General features: G+C 38.6%; 1 protein-coding gene across 2 annotated transcripts in view; it reads left to right on the top strand.

The window, feature by feature from the left end:
* Positions 1-13326, top strand: part of SLC7A14 (solute carrier family 7 member 14) — a 251765-nt gene extending 238439 nt beyond the window's left edge. The window contains exons 8-9 of one of the 2 annotated variants that reach the window (XM_069213022.1): positions 7281-8158; positions 9539-13326. In XM_069213022.1, the coding sequence (XP_069069123.1) occupies positions 7281-8158; positions 9539-9858 (1198 nt within the window). In that variant the 3' untranslated portion in view covers positions 9859-13326. The remainder of the gene's footprint in view (positions 1-7280; positions 8159-9538) is intronic. The other variant, XM_069213023.1, reaches the window with a different exon arrangement.
* Positions 13327-24174: the final 10848 nt, after the last annotated feature.

The raw sequence follows: 24174 nt of genomic DNA, 5'->3' as shown, positions 1-24174 counted from the left end.
ATAAAAAGAAAATCTCAAAGTTGGATTTTCTTTTTGAAAATAGAAAAGGGCAATTCTCTTCTCACCATGGGAGTTCTCTCTGACAGCAGGGAGCATTTTATAGTTTTCATGACCTTTACAGTTAGGGATTTCCTGGTGGTGACTGTTAGTGAAACCTGCTTGTCACCACCACGAAATTAGGTGGGTGGAGTTAGAGGTCAGCCTTTGACAGCCCTTACTCCGTCAGGCCGTTGGAGGAGTTTAATCATGGAGGTGGAGTAGTCTTCATCATGATTAAACCAGAGGGCTACTAGCATTTAAAATCAGGTGGGTAGGCCACAGTCTTGTTGCAACAGAGTATCTATACTTCCAAGATATAAATTGTCCAAAGGTATTCTGAGTTCTTGCAACTGTTTATTGTGATAGACTTTGGATTAAAAAATACAATTTAAACAGAAAAGAAGATCACCTTATGACAGTGGAAATGTACTAGTGTTTTCTTAAAGCACGCAATTGATTCGAAAGTAGGAGTTACAGTTAATTTCTGTAGAGACGTTTCGTGTGACCATTAGCAATCGTACCTCTATACTGCTCATTCTGTCCCGACTAAGAAATACTAAAATAACTACACACTTTTAATGTGAATAATTTTGATTATTGTGTAATCATTAATAATTAACTTTTTTGATTTTCTTAAATTAATATAGCATTATGTAAAATATGGGCCTCTTTACGAGGCTAGCGGTCTTAAGACCGTCAGTCTCGCGGTCAGGACCGCCGCTGCTGTGGCAATCCGACCACCACATTAAGACCATGGTGATCAGACCTCCAGGGTTCCGCAGTCTCTGCCGGGATCGGTGATCCCTACGGGTTGACGGCGGGTGGAGGTCGCAATCCGCCAGGGCAGCGCTGCATGCAGCGGTGCCTTGTAGATTATGATTTGGTTCTCCACCAGCCTTTTCATGCCGTTTTCACTGCCATGAAAAGGCTGGCAGAGAACAGGTGCAGGGGGCTACAGTTGGGCCCTGCACTTCCCATACACTTGTCATGCACCCTGCCCAGCACCCTCGCAATGCTCACAGTCTGCTTTCAGTGAAGATTGGGAGGGTGCTGGTGCACCCTGCAGGCGCCAGCATTGCCACTGGCTCAATTTTGTCCCAGAGACAATGCTGCCACCTGTTTCACGCTAGGCTGATGTCAGCCTAGTGGAAAGTCCTAATTGGTCCAGCGGGGTCGTTGCCACTACGGCGGCAGCCACCCTGTCGGTAGTTTGGCAGACGGGTTATCCCGTCTGTCAAATACAAAATTAGGCCCTAAATGTTTAAATATAATTAAACTAATTTTCATTCATTCTATACATCACTTTTAATAATTATTAATCCTTCATTAAAGAGGTATTTTTTTACTATAGGTAGGAATTTTATTTCAATTTAAATGTCATAAAAATATGATTTCTTTAATTGAATCCATTTAACTTGTAGCATTTTTTATATTTTGTTCTACTTTTAACATAAATATATATATATAGTAAACCTAAAAATATTCTTACTAATTAATTATGAAGTTTAATAAACTTTTATAACATAGGGAGATCTCCCCTGTGACTGGAGTCTCCCAGGAGTAAAGTATAGAGGAAAGTAAAATGTCTGTTTCACTAAATAAAGCTAGTAAAAATATTATGCATGTTCAATATTAAGGTACAATTTTTATACATTCATTTTAAATATAAAACTAAATAAAACAAACCCTATAAATGTGATTTGAGAAGAATTTTAATTAATTTAGAATTAAGGGCCTTTTTTACGATGGTGGTCGGACCCGCTGTCGCTGTGGTGGTCTGACCGCCACATTACAATGTTGGGAGGCAGACCAACAAACCTACTGCCGTCCCCGCTAGGATCAGTGATTCCGGCAGGCTAAGGGCGGTCCTGGTTGTAATAAGCCAGGGCGGCGCTGAATGAAGTCAACGCCACCCTGCTGATTACAAGCTTGTTTTCTGTCAGCCAGAAAAAGGCTGGCGGAGAACAAGTGCAGGGGGCCACGGCGAGGCCCCCTGCACTCCCTGCCCAGCATTCTTGAAATTTGTATTTCAAGGGTGGTGGTGCGCCCTGCGTGCGGCAGCATTGTAGCCGACTCAATAATGAGCCAGGAACAATGCTGCTGCATCTTTCCCAATTGGCTGTCCAGTAGAAAAGGTGTAATATGGCCAATGTGGAGACCCCCACTTCGACAGCTGTCTCTGCACCATGGGTCTGGTGGTCAGGTTTTCCAACTGCTAAACTCGTAATCAGGCCCTAAATCTTTATCATTTTAAACATATCAAATTAAATATTTTTTGTTCAAAGTTTAAATCAGAAGTAAAATCCTACTCAAAGTAAAATAATTAATTCATTTGATTATACATTATTTTTTATTATAAGTGATGTATGAAAATATTTGCTAGTAATTCAGTTTTATTTTTTTTAAAAAAATATGTTACTTTAGTTTACAAATTCAATAGGTGTTGTTAATATATTTTATAATTAAAAATATATGTTTTATTTTAGATATTTTTCCTAACAATAAACTATATTTACATGTTTAATTCCTGAAATAACTTAACTGAGTGTATCATTATTTCCTATGGTGTTTTATATTAGGTCCCTACGTACATTACTTTCTATGAGGGTATATTTCTGGAGTAGCAGTTGGCAAAGTGTGATGATAGACTTACTCCATCTAGAGTAATTTGCTATTGTTTTGGATACCTTTTTGGCTCTATCGCAGCTTGTCAATAACAATGAGCTAATTTTTTGTGGATGTGTGCATGCTCCTGCCTAAACAACTCACGGAAACTCCATAAACCCCTCTGCAGTCCTTCCTACACTTCTCCAATTAGTAGTCTGTATCCCCCTTTTAACATCCACTCCCACAGTCCCTGCCACATTTACTACTGAGAAGTAAGTATAAATGTGTGAGTTTCTCCCCATTGAAAAGATAGGAGAGGTGAAGGTGAGATTTCCTCTGGTAGGTTTGTGAATAGCATTTTGTAATACTTTAGTGTACTATTGTAATACTACTAAGGTACTACACAATTCCATTTGTGAATAGGTCCCTATGTAGTTTCACAAAGGTATTCATGTGGTACTTGAGGGTGTATTTATAGACTAAGGGGGTCATTACAACCCTTGCGTTCAAAGACCGCCAGGGCTGTTGTGGCGATTGCACCGCCAACAGGCATTTGGAGCCGGCTCCTGTGTTGCGGCCGAGATCCCCGCTGGGCCGGCGGGTGGAAACCAGGTTTCCTCCCGCCGGCCCAGTGGGGATCTCATAATGACCGCGGTGGGAGTGCGGCCGCATTGGCAAGGTCATAATGAGGGCCTATATGTACATTGTGTGAACAAAATCAAATTTGCACATACCACTGTTAATCAGCATATTTTCTTACAACTGAGAAGTAATCATTACCACAGTCTCTGAACTTCATTTTCTAAAGTCTAAATATAAAAGCCATGTTTGCACTGTGGATATCTCTGCTGGCATGAATGAGCACCTTTGGCCATACTTGCTCAATATTTTTAATAAGCATAGGTGGTAAAGCAGGATAGAAGAATATGCCTGGAGACACTGGTCAAAGCACTTTGGTCAGAATTCCATTTTAAGATTAATAATTTAATCAGGTAATACCCCTCTCTTTGAAACAATGTTTGTGCATTACAATAGGGCTAAAAGCCCCGAGAGCTGGGCTACACCTTTTTTAAAATTGACTCAAATCAGTTTGTGATGATCTGGTAAATAGTATGAGTTCATCGGACAATCCTGGTCACAATCTGCCTTTTTCAAAGTCTTCTGATTTGAGACTTCCCTCAACTCCAATCCAAAGTGTTGAGTTTACTTTCAGCCTCACTTCAGCAGCCTTCACCTCCATCAAATTTCTAAGCATCATAATATCTGAAACAAGAAAACTGAACAAGCAAAGAAGTGTAGAATGAGTCCTGATTAAGCTACTGTAGAGGCTGTCCATTTCAGTCCAATTAAAGACACGCATAGAAACATTTAAAACCTTTTCTGACGTTTTTAGACATCTTTTATTAGACACTTCAAGCAAAATAAAAAATACAGAGTATAAACCTTGCAGGAATTATGCAGTTGGTAGCAGTTATTGCTGGCTGTATAAAGGGTGGGGTATGACAGGCATTATAGAGACATTATAGGGAGAAGCATGATAATCTGATGTGAATAGTATATTCCTATACTGGATACCCCCATTTAAAATCCTGGGGACAGCTACCATCCCAAAAGCAGAAAAAGCCAGCAGTACTATCATCAGTAGTCTTTCATCAATCAAGAGGATGAGGGAAGGCTGCGCATAAAAGGCAAGCAAGGTGCTAGATATCAGTCATTAAAGCTATTTGAAAATTACAAGAGATAGTTTGAACTTTAACAGCGCACTCTACCAAAGTAACATTTATGCCAGGCATGTGCAACCAGTTAGCTGCCTGCCCCAATTGAAGTGATTTCTGTAGTCAGGTTCTGGCAATGTTATCAATGCCATGAGCCAGCTCTCAGTAGTGTTCTTATCTCTTGCTCCTTGTTCTAAGATCCTTGTTCTTGACAGGGACTATGATCTAAGCCACAAAGCAACATTACTAAGCCTACTAAATACCAATGTTGCCGTATTTATTTCAAAAGTAGACAGAATTGTAGTGCATGCTCCTGACACCTGAAATACAGTCACAGCTAGGCTACCCAGACACTCATTTTTTGTCTGGAGGACATTCGATCATATTATCCTGTAGGTGAGTACTCCATCTGCTTCAGAGAAGATGAACAACAGTTTGAGACTGCCTGTCTTACACTTACCAAAACATCCACTAGCACCTCAACATATCACTCAAAAAACTAAGATGTATGGACCTTCAATAGGTGGGCAAAACAGCATGCACAGTGATCTGATCCTAGACCAATAGAAAGCATATTGGATATATCAGGAACTCTTATATGCCAAGCCCCAGCACTACACATCACTGCAGAGCAGCTTTGTGACACCGGGTAAGCACACTTGGAACCAGGAGAAGTACAAAGTTAGCATTAAGATGATATGTTATGTTATGTGCATATGCATTACAGCCAAGAGTGTATCTTGATGCATATGAATTGTGAAGCCATCCCAACTGGAACCTATTGGGAGAGCCAGGTTTTTAGTTTCTTCTGGCATTCTGTGATGAAGCTGGTTGCTCCGACGTGTATGGAGAGGTTAGTCCAGACTACTGGGGTCTGTTTGGAAAAGGAGTGTCCTCTGGCTTGGTGGATGCGAGGGCATGGGTGAAGAGAAGATTAGCCAAGCAGAGGTGTCTGCATGGTCTTTTGGCACTGGATGCAGCTGTTGATATTTGCTAGGCCTTCCTTTTGTAGTGTCTAGTAGGCGAGCGTGTGTGTGAGCAGCCTGAAGAGGGCTTGTTTGTGGATCAGGAGCCAGTGAAGTTTCTTGAAGTGTTTGGATATGTGGGAGTTGAGTGGGAGTTTGAGAGTGAGTCTGGCTGCTGTGTTCTGCATGACTTGGAGTCTCTGAGTGAGTTGAGAGTTGATGCCAATGTAAAGGGAATTACCATAGTCTAGTCTGCTGTTCAGTAGGACTGTATTACTGATTACTAGTTGTTCCACTGGAGCCATCTGTAGACTTTCTTGAGGAGCTTGAGAATGTGGAAACAGGTGGAAGCGACAGTGTTGATCTAGTGGGATCATGATCGCTATATTCTTTTTTAGTTGGAAAGGCATAGTTATGGGGGCTGCCAGGCCAATGAGCAGAGAGAGAGAGGGCTCTTTTTGAATAGGACCATTTCTATCCTGTCAGTGTTGATTTTCAGGAAGGTTGTTTACAATCAATTCACAACCTTCGACATGCAGCTATCGAAATTTGCCTGAGTGTTCGAAGTGTCTCCAAGAGAGGGAGAAAATCAGCACAGTGTCATCGGTGTAAAAGATGGTGCTGAGCGTGAATGGTGTTGGTGAAGGGGGTTATGAAGAAGTTGAATAGCATAGGAATGAGCAATGATCCTTAAGGTATACTGCAGATCAGGATGGACTCTGTAGATGAGTGTGTGACTAAGGAGTCTGGGTGCTTTGAGAGGAAGGAGCTAATCCATCAGAGTCATGAGTGCAGATTCCAGTCAGTGGAGGCTTGGGTGAGGATGGAGTAGGAGGCAGTATCGAAGGCAGCCGAGAGGTAAAGTAGGATAAGTTCTTCTGTGTCTTCCATGTTCATAAGTAGGCGAAAGTCGCCAGTGTCAGAAATGAGTGGATTCACTGTCCGGTTGTTAGGCCTGAATCCAGATTGGCAGGGGTTTAGGAGGTGGTTGGCTTTCAGTAGGTTGACTAGGCGGTTGTTTATAAGCTCTTCTCATACTTTGGGTGAAGGGGGTTGTTAGAGATGGGTCAGTAGTTGTCCATTATCTTTGGTTCCACTGCTGGTTTCTACAGGAGCAGTAGGATGGTGGCGAGTTTCCAAGTGTCTGGGAAGGTAGCAGTAGTGAGAGTGGTGAGAGAATAGTTGAGGAATGGTGTGAGGGCAGTGCACTTCAGGTTGCTCATTTGGTGAAAATGAAGTGAGGGCAGGGATTCAGATGAACTCCAGAGCTAATGGAGAGCATGATGTTGGTAATCTCTAGAAGGTTAATGGCTGGCTGACTGGCAGGTCAGGTTGGTTCCAGGATGTTATTGAAACGTGCATATGCTTGGTGCATTTTGCATATAGTGATCCTCAAACAAGCAAGATTGGGATTAGGATTCAGTAGTCAAGGAACCAAGACAGAGGGCCAGGCCAATGGTCAGATGACCAGAAGGGCTTGCAACAGAATAAAGCATTCACTAAAAGTAAACAGATCATGAGACTGAAGGATCATAAGCATGAAGAGTAGAGCATGCTTTGTGTGAGATGTGCAATTGAAAGAAAGCTCATTAGATATTTTCACTGGAGAGTCTCATGGGAAGCTGCATGGTCTTCACATGAGACTCTCCAGCAAATGTACGGAGGGATACTTTCTGTCACACACCATATTTTCACTGTTTTCTGTTAATGGGCTACAAGAATACACTAAAGCGATTTGCCTCTATGCATACGCTCACCGAATAGGTAAGCAGATGGTTAAAAAAATGCACAATGCCAATTTAATGAGTGATTTTGCTTGCTGCATTTTTAGGCACTACACCAGTCTGTAAGATTGTAGACTCAATTATTTGTAAATTTTCCAAATTTACATTTTACTGCTGATTATTGAGTATGAATATTTTAATGAACCTAATTTCTGTCTAATTTGTTTTAGGTTCCTAGCCTATGTAAGTGCCTACACAGAGACCCCTGTAGTAGCATGTATTATCTCAGGATTCCTGGCCTCCTTGCTGGCGTTGCTAGTCAGTCTAGGAGACTTAATAGAAATGATGTCTATCGGCACGCTCTTAGCATACACCTTGGTCTCTGTTTGTGTCTTACTCCTGAGATACCAGCCAGAGAGTGATGTTGATAGCTTTGTCAAATTTGTTTCTGAAGAAAACACAAGGAAGAATGAAGGAATCTTGGCTGACAGCGAGAAGGAAGTATGTTCTCCAGTGAGCGATGGAGAAGACTTAAATGGCCCGCTCACCAACACATGTGGAGCCAAGAACTTGCCATCCCTAGGAGACAATGAAATGCTTATTGGAAAATCAGACAAATCAAACTATAACATAAACCACCCAAACTATGGTACTGTTGATATGTCTTCGGGGATAGAGGCGGATGAGTCTGAAAATATCTACCTTATAAAATTGAAAAAATTGATAGGGCCTCGTTATTACACACTGAGAATACGCCTGGGACTCCCTGGAAAAATGGATCGTCCTACAGCTGCAACTGGCCAAACGGTTATCAAATGTGTCCTCTTGCTTTTTGTCATTAAGTTTAGTTTCTGCTCTTTCATCATTTTTGGTTCAACTTATGTTGAAGAACATAGGTGGTGGGCAATTCTCCTGATTGTCATAATGGTACTTCTGATCTTGGCCCTTGTATTTGTGATCCTGCAGCAGCCTGAAAACCCTAAAAAACTGCCTTACATGGCACCATGTGTGCCTTTTGTTCCAGCCTTCGCCATGCTGGTCAATGTATATCTCATGCTGAAGCTTTCTACTATCACCTGGATACGTTTTGCTGTCTGGTGTTTTGTGGGTAAGTCCCAAGTACATTTATTTTATTAAATAACTGCATGGAGAAATACAAGTTTTTATTTATGGAAATGTAGGTAGATCTATTGCTTCTCAAGTTTTTCCATGCAATTCATTTGGTGTAAAATACTGCATTTGTTTACCAAAAATGAAAACAGAACTTGTAAAATGATGCCTTTGGCTTTTGCTGTTTTATCTGTAGTGACTATTTGTGCTTCTAATCAATGACTTTTTATTAACATGAGCAATTTACGGTTTTAATGGGGACTATATATTTACTTATTCATTGATTTATGTGTTAAACAGCACAATGGCTTCTAATCTAGACCAAAGATTGCATAATATCCATTCCAGTGATGTCATTGGGAAATGGAAGACATTTCAGCTAGTCTTGTTTTTACTGTATAAGTCACATAGGGCCAGATTCTAATTCTAATTTTGCATTTCATAGACAGCAACTCCTTAGAAATTGCCGTTTAGGAAATGCAAAATAGAATGCACAAATAAAGTGTTTCCTAATAGCAATTACTAAAGAGTTGGAATTGCTATTAGGAAATCACTATTTAAGAAATACTAACCCATTGCTTCTAATTGGCCTAATGGCCCATACGTAGGAATGGCTTTGCATTTCCTAATTTGCGATTTCCTAGTAGAAAATCACAAATAAGGAAATGCAATACCAGTGGTGACTAAGGCCCTAAGGTTCCTCTTGATGCACCCCAAAAACTGGTGGTGGACATGTAACAGGCATAAATGATATAGGGGCATGTGCGCGCTACATGCAACTTTAAAACATGCATTTTGGTTGCATTTTTTAACATTGCACATAGGTACTATTCACTTGGTTCTTGTCATAGAATAATAATTGTACAGAGTGGTCTCAAGTGTTGCATCATTGACATATAAGTGCCTGATTTAAAATTTGAACAGCAAGGTATGCTATAGTAAATGCGAAGTAAAAGTACCCTTTCTGTCAAACCCACAGTCTTCTGGCTCATTTCGCGATGCTCGGACCTGTTGGTAAAATAGGGGTTGTCAGAGGAAAGACATTACACTGCTCTTCCTATTTGTGGTTAATGGTGTAATGCCTTTTTATTTGCTGTCTGTCCCCGTCAGGAAAAACATAGCAATGAGAGATAGGAAAACACAATAATGACCCACACACTCTTGGAGAGAACTCATCTTAGGTCAAAGATAAGCATCTGTAAGAGAATTAGATGGTTCAAAATCTAAATCTTTTTTTATATATTGTCTGAATTACAGAATCTCTAATTTTGCAGCACAACAAGATTTATATTAATTTAATGACAATTTCTTCATGGTCGTTTTGTTTAGAACTTATTACAATGGTTAACATGCATCCTCTCTTTATTTTTGATCACAGGTTTACTTATTTATTTTGGATATGGAATGTGGAATAGCACACTAGAGATCAGGGCCAAAGAAGAGGTGCTTCATCAGAGTACCTACCAGCGATACGATGTGGATGATCCTTTTGCAGTGGAAGAGGGCTTTGACTATGTTGGAGAAGAAGATAAACATCAGGATTGGGGTGAGCCTGAAGATAAAGGCTTCAATTACCAGCAGATGCCCGGTGAAAAAGAAAACAATCGGACAAGTAGCAAATCGAAAAGCAAAGGAAAAAGTAAACAGAACTCACATGCCTTGATCTCAAATGATGAGCTTGACTACTCACCTGAGTAGAAGTAACTACATGTTTTCTGTCACTGACCTAAGATTTGGGCTAGAATTTGAAGGTTTCTTTGGCCGGTTAGTAGATCTATTTTTCACTTACTTCAGAAAACGAATACCACCAAGCATTTATTAAATTCTGTGTATTCAGCAACACAGTTCTGTCAAGTATTTAACTTGAAAACCACAATAACAGTTTTGCACAGAACAACTACCTAACTAGGAACTAGGAAGGCTCACTAAACTCAACAGAGAAAGGCCACTGATAATAATGTTACTACTGATGTCTCCTGATGCAAGACTAGCTGTGGCTGGGTTTCCGATAAGCTCATTTTGGCAGCTCTGGCTGAAACAATCCTATTTAAGATGTGCCAAACAAGTCGGGAATATTGCATGATAACTTCTTTAGAGAGGCTCAGAGTAAAGGGAATAAAATGTTTGATTAGTAAACAAAGATGGAAATTATAATATGAGGTTTCTGTATCACGGTCTATGGTTTGAGGTCTGCCTTATATATGATGCTTGAGTACTAGGGCTGGGCATTGTTACAGCCAAAGGGATCCTTTGATTGAAGCTTCACTTCTGCTAAAATGTTAGTGTAGGGTGCATGTGCTCCCCTCTTGTGTATCGATTTCAGAAAAAAGGAACAATTGTAGTAACTCCTGTTTTCAGTTGCTTTCTCTTTAAAATGCTTGCTCTGTGTAATTGGTAGAGGATAAACATTGAACTCTTAATGATTCCAGAAATATTCCATGCACTCATTCAGCGTGGAAACATGTGACATACATAAATGAACACAACATGAAAGTTCATTGACAAGGTAAACAACATAATCACTGGCTAAGGAAAAGTATCAACATGCTCCTGAAAGCACATGTGGCTCTGATTTTGTATGACTCAGAGAAATTTCAACATCCTTTGGACTTTCTCTCACTTATAGTATGGTACATTTAGTAGGCGATAGCACTTTGCAAATATCCCTAAAATGTACCTCTAGTCTGAAAACAGTAAGACTCATGCTACGAGATCTTGGTATTATATTTTGACACCTGTTCTGTTGGATTGTTGTCATTGATTTTTCAGTAACTCACTGTACTCTATTATGTATTATTATTTATTTTAAATTATTATCTTTTATTATCTTTATCTTCTCCCTAAACATAGCAAATTTTTTTGGAATATCAACAGCCGTTATATCTTCTTAAGTCAATTGTTTAGGTTGGAGCATAGAGTCGACTGGGTTCCAACAGGAGTACCTTATTTCTAACTTCGTAAGAGAGTGCACAATTTGTGAGTAGAAGCACCACCACAGACTTGAAGAAGCACCATTTGGTTCCTTTTGTGAGAGCTCTGACCTGACATTGCTGGCACTATATGACACATTCCTAGCAAGACAATTTAAAATAAGTATCAACTGCGGATCAAAGAAACTGTCAAAGGCTCTGATGTACTTCTCCTGCATGTATTGTTTGGGCATTGTGTTGGTAACTGGGAAATGACTATTACTGCTCTGTTCAGTCCTCAGTTTGTAAATCCTACTTTGGAGTACAAATATCCTACTTGTTCCTCATTATAATGCTGACTTTTTTCTTAGCATGATGGAATGATTATATTTCTTTATTTTTAAGATACCTGCCCAGTTGTGTGAACTGATATGCGCTAAGCATTTCTGTGTGAGTCTCATAAAACTAGGACAAGGTATATGTTGTATGTCAATGTAAGGTACAGAACTTCAGATGTAATCCATAGGCAATTCTTGAGTGTACAGGTTCCGTCTAGACATGGCATAATAATTCAGTATAAAAAAGCATCATCCATAATTGACTATGTCCATATACTCATAAAGGAAGAGGCTAGACACCGAATCTATTAACTTTAACGTTCTTCCAAATAACAGCACCTTCCCAGTTACGAAGTGGATGACTCATTAGTCTATAAAAAAATATACACAATGAAACATTGCCTATCTTACCACAATGAAAGCATCATTTCAGTCATCAAACATCATCATAATTATCAAGATTTATAACATTTGTCAACAATTGACAATGGCTGGTGTAATTCAATAGGAACTCTCCTAACTCAATCAGTAATTTATTTATCAGGGTAGTAACTACTACCTCAGAAGGATCTCTTATTTGGTTTACTACTTCCCCTGCTAAAATCTAATGGTTTCACACTGATTATTCTTCCTTCTTTTCAGCAATTTGAATAACCATATATTCTTCCCTTCTTTTGTGGTTGAGATGTATAACCATCTAACAACTTCCAATCAAACACTGTTCCTGTGTGTATGCACAACTGTCCAACACACATTTAACCTCCTTTAACTGCAAGAAAAAACCTACAGATACAATAATCTACTACTGTAATCCTCTAATTAATTAATCGGGTAATAACTGTTTTCCAGGACACTAGTATTTTTTGTACATTGAATTTCATATTTCCAGTTTGCTTGATTAGATGTTTGTGAAATGGTAAAATTGCCACCAACCTTTTGTTCATGCCTGTATTAAAGCACGATAAAAGATGCATAAATGTTCAACTTGCTGTCCAATGGTCTTCCATTGTCCTGGTTTTTCACATAGTTAATGGAGTAAAGAGTCATTTTTTTTTAAATCACACTGAGGTTTTGTGAGCATTCGGTATTTGAACTCTGGAACACCTGCTCTAAATCAGCACTAATTTCAGGTACATGATCCTCCCTCTTTGACTAAGTTTTTGGTTTCTTCTGAAACCCCAGCAATCGAAGAATTGTGTCCCAATTTATTGCTTAAAATGTCTGAATGAAGTTATATCTTTCTTCTGGCATATGTAACCCACAGGAATCTCATCAAAGCACAACAACTAATAATCTAGGAATCTTGTTGAATAAAAATCAGTCATTTGGCTACCAAACTGATGAAGACTTTAAAATCATGAATTTCTAACTAATGCTTCTAAGAGTGTTGTTTCCTCTTCTCTAAGTAACTCATTTTATTGAACTAACAGGGCATTACGTTATTGAGAATCAATTATCGCAATTATGTTTATGCTTCAGCCCCTAAAAAAGAGCTTGTAAAATCAAATGGATTGAAAGAATAAATAGCCAGGCAATTTAAAAAATCAATCCACATTATACCAGTTTGGAAAGAACTTCGCTGGCTACTGGTAACACGGAGCATACAATTCATGCTAGTTTGAACCACATTCATGGATCAGACGGGCCCAAGTGCATAATATCTTCAGTCCAAATTTTCTTCCTAAACCAGAAACCACTACACTACTTAAGATCCTGAAAGGAAAACATAATCAGCCAATCCAGATTCACCTACAAGAAGAACATACAGAGCTAAATCTGGGGGCCTGGTGAACATCTTTAAAATTCTCTGCGTTCAATCATAGGCTAGCTTCAGAGTCTCCCACAGTGAAAAAAAAAAAAAAAACCTTGTCAAGGAGGAGATCCCTTCATGTAAAACAAATGGGACTTTCCTCTCACCCAAAAAAATGGACTGGGACCCATGTAATGCAAATTCACTTGATAGTGAACCAACCTCTTGGTAAGTAATCCACTAAATAAATAAACAAATAATAGGCAAATAAATAAAAATAAAATCGCTCTAATCTATATCCCTCTGAGATTGATGTTTTAGGCTTGTATGTGGTAAGAGGCCTAGCAGATTTGCACTCTACGTAAAATCAAGCTAAATAAAAACAAACGAGTTAATTCTGTAAACCATACTGTTTTGAAAGATTAATTTCTACATGTAGTCACCATTTCCCTAGTCATTTGCTTCTTAAGTATGGGATATATTTTACTGTTGGTAGGACTATTTACCAGCTAGAACTGAACACAACAAAACATGTTGCAAGAAAGACCATTTCAATGTGTTGAACATTATAGTTTTTGTTATGTCTATTTTTTAATTTATATTTACCGTAACCTTTACGTCTATTATTCAGTAACTCTTAATTTTTGTTTCCATAAATCCATGAATTCACAATTTTTATTTATTTGGTGAATGTTTTACATGTTTGGAAAGTGAAGGAAATCAATATAAAAACCAAGGAAATATATCACAATGTTATTATTGGGGAATTAGGAGACAAATGTGAGGAGATAATTACTGGCTCTTGATTTAAGAGATTTTAAGATGCACAATTGTCTAAATGTTTTTGTTTAATCACTTTTGTGTGCTTGGTAGAAAAATATTTTTGGATTATTAAAGTTATGTGGTGCTTGATAGGACAGTTATTAGAATTGAAGTGCCTTCGGTTTTCTAGTAGAAGTATAATAATCAATGCAGACTTAAACAGGAAGTCAGTAGAGGTAGGAGAACTGTCTGACTCCTTGCTTCCTTGCTTTGAAGAGCCAAGCACACAGCACAATGGACAATGAGTTTTAGTTCACCAACAAACTATTGGCTAACTTATAAGGAAAGATGGTTGCTACATCTAGCTGGGATATCTATGGAGCATACACTGCTGTGTGTAGACTGTGAAATATATTATGTCTTTGATTTTTGGGAGTAGTTTTAGTTGGGAAAAAGTTGATGTGGGTATGTAAGAGATATGATTATTTAATGAACTACACTGAATTGGTGGTGGGTTAAACCTTAAGAATGCACCTGTCTTAGACTACCATAAATAATATTAAAACCCTGTGAACTATATTGTCGCCCAATATCTATGGCTATACCTGTGCACAAATCACGGCACCTGCCACCAAAGGGGCAATCCTCAAAGGATTACATACAAAAAGATATGGATAGTGCACCACTGCGCAAAGTCAGTAAAGTCCAGTAACACAACGTTGTCTTTTAAACATCTTCATTTTTTATTATTGCTTTTTCTTGAACAAACAAGCAATCAGCCAAAGCGTTTCATCCTACACAGGGCTTATATTTGCATGGTCTTTAAATTGATTGTCTTTCCATATTATTGGAATTAAATGTCCAACCTATTATTACCCATAAAGTAAGGGATCAACCATGTACGTCCCGGTCGGCAAAGGAAGTAAAGTATGATTATTTAATAACTAGGAGATAAAGATTTTTCTAAAAATACCATGATAGAAGATGAGGGATTCATATAGCCAGTTTTGAGTGTGTTAATGTGTTTTTTGTCTTAAAGAATATGTCAGATTTCTATAGGTTTTTTTTTTTTCTCAGAGTGTGTCTCTCAAGTAGAGCTGGGTATCATCTTCATGTTAAAGAATTGAGTTTGCCTACAGTAATTCAATTTAGAAATAAGGCAACATAAGAGACATGGGTGATATAAATAAATCCTGAGATGGTGAGAAACGGGGCAGGGCAACCTTGATTAACTAGTGAAATTAATATATTCCTGTGGCAATGAAAGCAAAACATTGCAGTCCCATCTTGATAAACAATGAAGTCAGGAATATTTAATGGACAGCTTCATTGCACGAAGGTAAGAGCACAAAGTGTACCAACAAGGTAGAACACCTATCACATTGACAGATTCACTCACTGCCAGAGGGCCTAAGTGGTAATTGAAACTCTTACTATATTAGTTGGGGAACTTATTGTTTTTGTTGCGTGTTAGGACTTGATTAAAAAATGACTTCACAAAGACGTTCCTGTTTTGTTCGGAAACTCTAACTTATGTAGATTAGGATGTTGAAGCAATTTTGCTATTTTGGCAGTTTAAATGGAAGCTGGAATATAAGCCTTTGACGACATGGATTGTGAATATGGAGGATAGGCTTGCTGAGGAGATTTGTAATTCTTGCAATTATCTGCAGTTTGCCCTATAGTTACTATCTACATAAGAGGAACATCTGAAATTTTGAGTTACATTTGGAAGATCAGGGATAGCAAATATGTCCAATATTGCTATTGATTCGATCTCCATGTACAGTTTGATCTAGAAAATACTAAAAAATAAGTGAAATCTGCATGGAAGCTAGCTATAGTTCCAGAGAGCATGTGTTGGGGATAAGAGTAAATGGATGCACACAGTGTTTGATCTTTCTGAAGGAAGCTTTACAGTGGTGAAAAAGGTAAAATATGTCTCTCAATTAGGAAGCTTTTACATTTATGTTCCTTGTCATGTGCCTTTATTCCTGATATGTTTAATTAAGATATAAAAATGCCAGCCTTTTGGGTGGCCTTTAATAAGTCAGATTTGAGTGGCAACTCTGTGAAGTCTTTGGTTTCTCTAAAGAAGTAATTGGTGAAGTCCTTTGCCAAAGAGATGGCATGTGTCCATGTTGAAGGTGCTAATGGGTTCACAGAGACATTTCCAACAACCTTTTTCATGAAGAGTATGCAAATCTCTTTGGCACTGTTGTCTATGAGCACTGAGTGATGTGCATGAAGTCTCTAGATCCTGTGTGATTTGTGGCTCTGTCCGTCCACAGTAAATGGAAAAGATTGAGATATTTTATTTGTATGTTGGAAGCAAATGATGTTGTAAAATGTCTAGGGAAATACTGCTATATTTTTTAAAGCAGTTTGCATTATGTTTTTAGGTGGTAACAGTGCATATGGAAATCAATGAAGGTGAAATTGGTAGAGTATTGAGCAATTACTGGTGTCATTGGTTTAAAGAGATTTACTGGAAAGGAGTTCTCACATTCAGGTGATCTGTAAGTGAGAAGTTGCAGAAGTTATTGTTTGGTTGCTGAGACTGTAAGTAATATGGAACGAAGTTAGAGGGAAATGAAGGATGAAATGACTTGACATATGAGATTCCAAACACCTCTATAAATAACTGTTAGGTTCACACCATTTTTCTTGAAAATGTATATGAACAGGTGATTTTGTAATTGTAGGGGACAGGAATATCTCAGGGATTTGATCAACCTAAATGAATTGCACAGTGCCTGACCACATTTGTGTTTACGTATAGGTAGAATGACAGATACAGATGTTTGTGTGTGTGTGTATATATATATATACACATACATCTATATCTATAGCAAAATTATTCAGACTTCAGTGGAGAGTATATATTTGATGTGTGTTGTAGGTAGAAAATTATAATGTTGTTCTCTGTGATGCTGACTTACTGACTTAAGAACAAGAAAGGAATCTCATTCATTGCTTTCTAGTGAACACATCTGATTATAATGTAAAAATATCTGTATCTCTATACAGGCAGGTGGGGAATAAATACAAAGTGATCAAAAGAGGAAATGGGGTAGCAGTCTTTTGGCTTAAAATGGAGAGATTAGCAGCTTCTATATTTGTACTCACGTTTGATAATATAGCACAACTGTTTAAATGTTTTTAGATATACTATGTATGTCATACATATCTCCCTATCCATCGACTGTTACATTCCCAGATTTTTCCATGGCTCGCCGCTGTCCATTTGTCGACAATATGGTATAAACATTTGTCTAAAACTGAGGCATAAAGCCAAATATTGCATTGTTCTAAACAATGAGGAGAAGGTACCTTTGCTCTCAGTTATAGAGATCTTGTAGTAGTCATGAGCTCCTCTGACTTTCATAAGAATTGCTTTTCTCCAGGTAAGCACCCACATGTCCACACAAACACAGATGCTTTTTGGTTCATTATTTCCCATGTTTGCACTACAATGAACCAATGGTAATTTAAGTGAGGCTGCTGAGCTCACTAAGAGTTTTTTCTCAGTGCTTATGCTCATTATTTTCCCAGCCCTCCAAAAATTAACTAGCAAATAAAATTATTTTTAGTGTCCTACTAAAATCTGAGGAGGTCATTTATACTCATGAGAGGAGGCCTACTTGGCCACCATGTCAATGAATGACCTCTCTTCTGCCTTCTCAATAAAGTGTCATTCACTAAATTGAGATATCCCCTCATTCCAGGTGGGGAATGTTTTGACAAAAGAACTTCCACTCTTGCTGCAGTTTTGGAAAAACTAAATGGCAACTGACCATTAGGTTTTTGTTGTTCAATGTTCTGCATTTATCCTCCTTGTCAAATAAAGGGAAACTAGAATAAAAAAAATAAAAGACCTTAACATGCATAATTTTTACACCTGACACCTGGGAGGACCTTCTCATTGTGGACTGGACAGGGAAATCTGCATTTGGAGCATAGTGCTAAAGGAAGCAGAGATGCCACGTTATTTAAGGCAGTGGCTCTGTGACTCCCCTAATATATAAATCGGGCATTTTCCTTGGTATTGCTTGAAAGAGTACAAGATTTGGCAGCATTTACGCATACTCTGTTTATCAGGTCATAATTATTGAAAACAAATGTTAAAGACCTGTATCAACCTATGTCTTCTCAGTTTTCAAGTCGGAATGATGTGTGTGTACTATCATGATTAAATCTCCCTACTCTTATTCCCATCAATCACATCTTCAGGCCATGTCTGCTTTTACATCAATAAGAGAGGAAGAATTCACATTATGGCAAATAGAATGCCTGTATAGATCCCAACTGCTAGTTAGCAGATGATACTTTCTTTCTTGCATTATACTTAGGTCCATATGGATCATTTCCCATGTTTATTTGACTAGGACTATACTACTACTAAGTCCATGAAAGTGAACTATTACAAATGTATCTATTTTCTTCATTTACAATTGATGCATGTTTTATTATAATTCTCAGAAAGGCATGATACAGGGTTGTGCAAATTGTTAAAATACGTAGTAATGAGAGTGATTGGATTACTTCTGCGCATATGACTGTAAGATGCAAAAAATTGGTAGTGAAGCATCAATTCTGCTTGTAGATATACTTGAAACCACAAAGGTAACATGCCAAATTTTAACTAAGGAAAATACCCTATAATGTCTGAATAATTTGTTACAATTGTGGCTCCTGGTGAGTTTTCTAGTGAAGAGTGTTACTTCAAGAAAAGTAAAACACAGTTTCATTAATTTTAAAACTTGGAAATTGTCAGGTATTTTCTGGGATTTCAATCAACTTCAGTTTTAAGGAATCTACTGTATGGTAGCATTGATTAGGCCTTGTTATGTTTTGTAGATTTGTACAGCATAATTAAATCACTTGTGAGGGGATACAGGCACTGGAGCAGAAATGTTGCCCTGACCAAGCTCCTAGTTGTACGGCCAGGCCTTCAGATTCTTGTGAAAGTTGAGAAATGGAGCAGCATTACTGATGTTTTGGGAAATTTCGTTCCAGTTTTTGGCAGGGATGAATGAGGAACCATGCTCTCTTGTCTTGATTCTGCAGATATGGGATATTTGTGCTGTCTGGAGGGTTGGTAGATTTGAAATTGATTGTTGAGGTACGCTGGTCCTGGGTTGCGGAAGGCTTTGTTGGCATGGATGAGCAGCTTGAATTGTCAACATTTCTAGATGGGTAGCCAGTGTAGCTCAGTGAGTTAGCAAGAGATGTGGGGATGTCTCAGATGAGTCTAGCAGTGATGTTTTGAATGGTCTGGTATCTTTGTGCGAGTTGGTTGGAGATACGGACATAGAGCGTGTTGCTGTTATCTAGTCTTTTAGTGATGAGGACCTGGGTGACCGTGCACCTTGTGTGCATGGGCAGCCATTTGAAAATCTAGTGACTCATTCTGTGGATGGGGCAGCAGGATGCGATCATTGTACCGATGTGTTTGTTCTTCGAGAATTTGCCATTAAGGATGATGCTGAGTTGTCTGGCATGGTCTGTGGTGCAGTCTTGGGTGCAAGGTCGGGTAGCCACCAAGAGGAGTCACTTAGGAAGCCTTATCTCAGAAGATCATGATCTCTTTTTTTTGTCCGTTTTGTGTTTGAGGAACTTCTCTTGCACCCAGTTGGCCACGTTGGACATGCAAGGGGTGAAGTTGATACTGGTGGTGTTGTATGAGTCGGTGAGGGAGAGGATGAGCTGAGTGTTGTTGGAGACAATGTTGATGCTATGGGTTCTTGTGCTGCTGGGGAATTGTATAGTGATCTGATGTTAAAAGACATGACTGTCATATCCCAACCACTGACAGGATGTTTATTAGATTTGTTGGGGCTGCATTTCTGGTTTACATTTCAAGGTTTGTGTGGTGTAATACCATAAAACATGTATTAGCACACTTTCTTGTGTAAGTGTTCACATTGTGTTAAACCTATGTATCTCTACCTCACAGAAGCCTTTTTATAAAAGCCTGGGTATACCAGAGCTCTAGCAGTATGGATTGGTCTGGAAGTTAAGGGCAGGCATTGTAAGAGAGTTAACAGAGCACTAATTCATTCTCTGGAATACTGAGAATGGGTTTATCAAAATGATTGCTTAGAATGCAGTGGTATAGAAATGCTCTGAAATATCTCTTAAAGCATGACATATGTCTAGATGTGGCATTGGGCAGATGAAGGACTTCCAGGGGGATTAAGGGAGAGGAAAGGAAACGATAGATGAGGTGACCATTCTGGCAAATGTATGTATCAGCAACCATTCCTGACCTCATTTAGTGTTGTCATCGCCATCTAGGCATCATTAGTCAGTATAAGATAAAACTTTACTGATGTCTGTAATACCAGATTCAGGATCTGTATTGGTAATCCTAATCTACAGGATCAGCATGAATAGCTTTGCCTTCTTCTGCGAGTTCATCTCATCATGCTAAATTAATCTGAAAAGCAAAGTCATGCCATGTTATTTTAAGGGGCAGATCTGGGTCTTCCATTTGACACATCTGTATAGAAATTATGACAAAAAAATCTACATTGATGTGATCATTTCCCTGCTTGATCTAATGCTGCAGACCATATTCCCTGGCAGAGTGCTAGCTTTCTGTTTAAATCTTAGTTATTCCCTTTCTCCGTCCTGGTACCTTCATTCCTTTTTTCTGTTATTCACCCCATTTGATATTAGCCAGTCCATTCCGCGCACAGTTCTTCTGGGGGTAATACTATTCCTATTTCGTAGCTAACTGAATACACACTATCAGTTCTGGATAAAGCTCTGCTTTTAGGCAAAGTTCAACATATGAAACTAGGTAAAGTTAGAAAAAACTGTTCCTAAATTTGCTTAGCTGTTTCAGACCAGAACAAAGGGAAGACATACCACGTCTGGTAATCCTGTAAAACACAGTTATGTAATAATTAATATTTAAAAACATAATTAGAGGGATTAGTGAATAAACAGCTGATAGGTCACTGGTGAGTATGTTCACTGTTGGGAAATGCACACTTTCTGAATAAACGTAATTTAGTTGGATGAAAAGAGTGATTTTAGCTTGTGTAATGTTAAAAACATCTAGTTGTCTCACCATTATTTGGAGATCCTGTATTCATCTGTTTTGGTTGAAAAGGATAAAACTGCAGCTTGTAAACTATCTCAAACTATTACCCTTTATTTGTTCTTTGAGCAGTATATTGCATTTTGAAGATGACCGTTTTTGATGTTGATTCTCTGCAGTTTTGGTCTACAAATAATGTACTTGTTTTGTTTGTTTTCTTTGTGTGGTTTTAAATCCCATTGGTGCACTATCCGATGGGACCCTGTGGTGTATCATAATGAAAGAGAAATATGCAGATATATAATGGAGTGAACTTTATTTTGAAATGATTGTGTTGTTGACAATATGTTCACTTTTGAAAGACACACACCCTTTACAAAAATGTGTATATTTTGATAACTGTAAAAAGCTTTACTGTGTGCCTTTAATATTAAAAGTTGGTTTGTATTGGAACCCAGAAAACGAAAAAGAGTGTCTTTGTACAAATATCTACAGTAAATAAAAGGTTCAAAATGAAAAAATAAACCAAAAGAAAACTATTTTCCCACATAGTGTTTGAAATATCTGTACAGCAAAGTTTGTTTTTCAATGTTTAAGTGAAGGCTGCCTATAAAAGACATATGCCTTAAATGCTTCAAACTTCCTTTACAGCAGTGCTGTCTAAATGGTCTGGTTGGATGTTACCTAAATCATTGTTAAAGAATAAACCAGGTTACACAATAAAGAACTGTACAAAATTGGAATAATTGGACTTTCACACTTTCTTGTGTTTACATAGTTTGCCCAGAAGCTACTGCAATGATATTCAACACTGCCATGCTCAAGCATTGACTCGTGTACCTAGAATGCAGCACTGCACGAAAATATAGCTTTTTCCTTGTGTAAACAGAAAGAACTTTGCAGCTCCAGATTTACTACTAGTTGCACATTGATTAATTCACCTGCTGAACTACAAACACCATTTTAGACTTTTGCCCTTTGCACAACCTTCTGTGCAAATGTACATGTAGAAAAACCACCCTGGATTAACCATGTAAAGTGTGTACCTTCTCAGAATTTACACATTCCATGTATATTTCACATGAGATTCCTCTTGGTCGTTGTTTGTTCCAGGCTTCCTTTAGTGCTAGGTTTCCAAGGAAATCCAGGCTATGCAACCTTGGTAGATCAGTATTCCTATAGCACTGTCTGTGTGTTGATGCTGTTCCTTCCCTGTTACACCTGTTACACACCCTTTGCCTTGATTAGCAGAGGTTTGTTGCTACATGACACAAAGCCAAATGGTGCTAGGTTCTCATAAACATTGACACACACAATACATTTTGTTGGTTCTGTTATTTGTGCCTATTTGTGCCACAAAGCGTTGTATATTATAATGTGACTGCCTCTGCTAATCAGTAGTAAATCTCGGCTTTGGTGTTTTCTTCAGTGAGATTGGGTTGGTTTCCATAGTCCATAGATAATACCTGTATTAGACTAAACATGTGCAATTTGAGAATTTCAGAAGATGGGCTTGTTGCAATGTTGACCCAATGGCTCATTAAAAGTCAGGCTTGGCTAAAAGTAAATGTGAGCACCAAGGTTCATTATTTCCAAAAATCTGAATATATCAGTCAGTTACTAAAACGTTATATGCTATGTTTTCATGGCATACAATTGCAAGAAAAAATGCTCAAAAAGATACTAAGACAATTCAGTATGTCATAGAAAGTTAGGTGAAAGAGGGAGAGCCTAATGCTTCCATTAAACCATTACCACACATTGAAATGTCCATTCAATAAACCCCCCCTCACAAATGTGTTATAACATTTCATAAATTAACCACATATACTAAAATAATGCACATACGTTAAAAATAACATCCAGTAAAAATACAATTGACGTGTGGGCCCAAGTATACTATCATCATGGCAACAAACTTTTTCTCAACTTTAGACACTGCCAGAGGACAGCCTTAGCCTGCCAAACCACAGGGGCATCAGGTTTCTTTAAGAAGCAAAGTACCTGTTTGAAATGTCTAAAATTGTTTCTTTTAACATAGCCAAGGCCGACTTGCCTATTATGATACTCAGGTTCAGGCCTTGGTTGATGGTACCTAACCCCTTTTTGAAACCATACTGAGTTTGTGCTGTGATCTTGCCTTTGGCCACTCCTCCAGCCCATGCAGCAAAATCCTGCACATGACTTTGACAGTCGAGTTAGGTAGGGATATTGGTCTATAATTATTCAGTTTTGACTTATCCCCCTTTTTATAGATTTGAATAATAATTGACTGTTGCCATGTAGTAGGAGGCCCACCACTTGCAAAGGCTTTAAAGACATTCACAAGGATAGGTGCACATAGTGCCTGACACTCCATAAAAACATCCACAAGCACCCCTTCCAGGCCGAGGATCTTCCCATTTCTGCACTCCCCCTTCAGCCTTCTGTACGTCAATGAGACCAAAGGTTAAAAGCATGGGATCTTTGTTGGGTATTTAAGTCCACCTTGTCTGTCTGCCTTGAGCCACTCATGTGAATCGCAGAGAAAAACTCTATCCATGCGGATTCATGAATATGTACCTCTAAAGTGGGATCAGAGGAGTCCCTAAAGTATGGGGCCTTTAACAACTTCCAGAAACTGGCACAGTCCTTGTCCATGCTAGCTCTCTGCAGGACTTCCCAGGCCCTCTCTTTCAACTCCTTTATTGTAGCACACTAAGCTTCTTTATAGGCTCTGCTCAATCCTCATATGATATCCCTATCTTTCGGATCAGAGCGTAAGGCTAGATGAAGCTGTGACAGAGTTTTAGAGCAGGTAGAATCGAACCGCTCGTGGGCTATCGGATTTCTTGATCGGGATTCTCACAATATAGAATTCCTAATGTTAGTCATGATTCCCCCAAAGGCCGGGATATAACCTGCATCAGAACTGCTTCAGGGTTTAAGAAGGCAGACCTCTGTGTGACTACTATTAAGGACACCAGGCAAGTAATTTTCATGATCAATTTGTTCCCTTCCAAGGGAATAGGCATTCTTCTTTGTCAGCACTGGTTTAATACCTACCGTATCCTGAGATTTACTCACCCCCTCCAGCCTCAAGATACATGACAATCTAGCTTGATCACTGAAGCCTGAGAAAACCCCCTGAAAGTCATGCAACAGTGTGCCTAATATCTCTGAAACTATAATAAAATTGCCTGTAGATTTCCTGTCAGCCCCCCT

Source organism: Pleurodeles waltl, chromosome 11, assembly GCF_031143425.1.
Source record: "Pleurodeles waltl isolate 20211129_DDA chromosome 11, aPleWal1.hap1.20221129, whole genome shotgun sequence".
In the NCBI taxonomy this organism is placed as follows: Eukaryota; Metazoa; Chordata; class Amphibia; order Caudata; family Salamandridae; genus Pleurodeles; species Pleurodeles waltl.
Note: the sequence above shows the minus strand (reverse complement) of the source record. Positions and strands in the feature narration are given on the sequence as shown.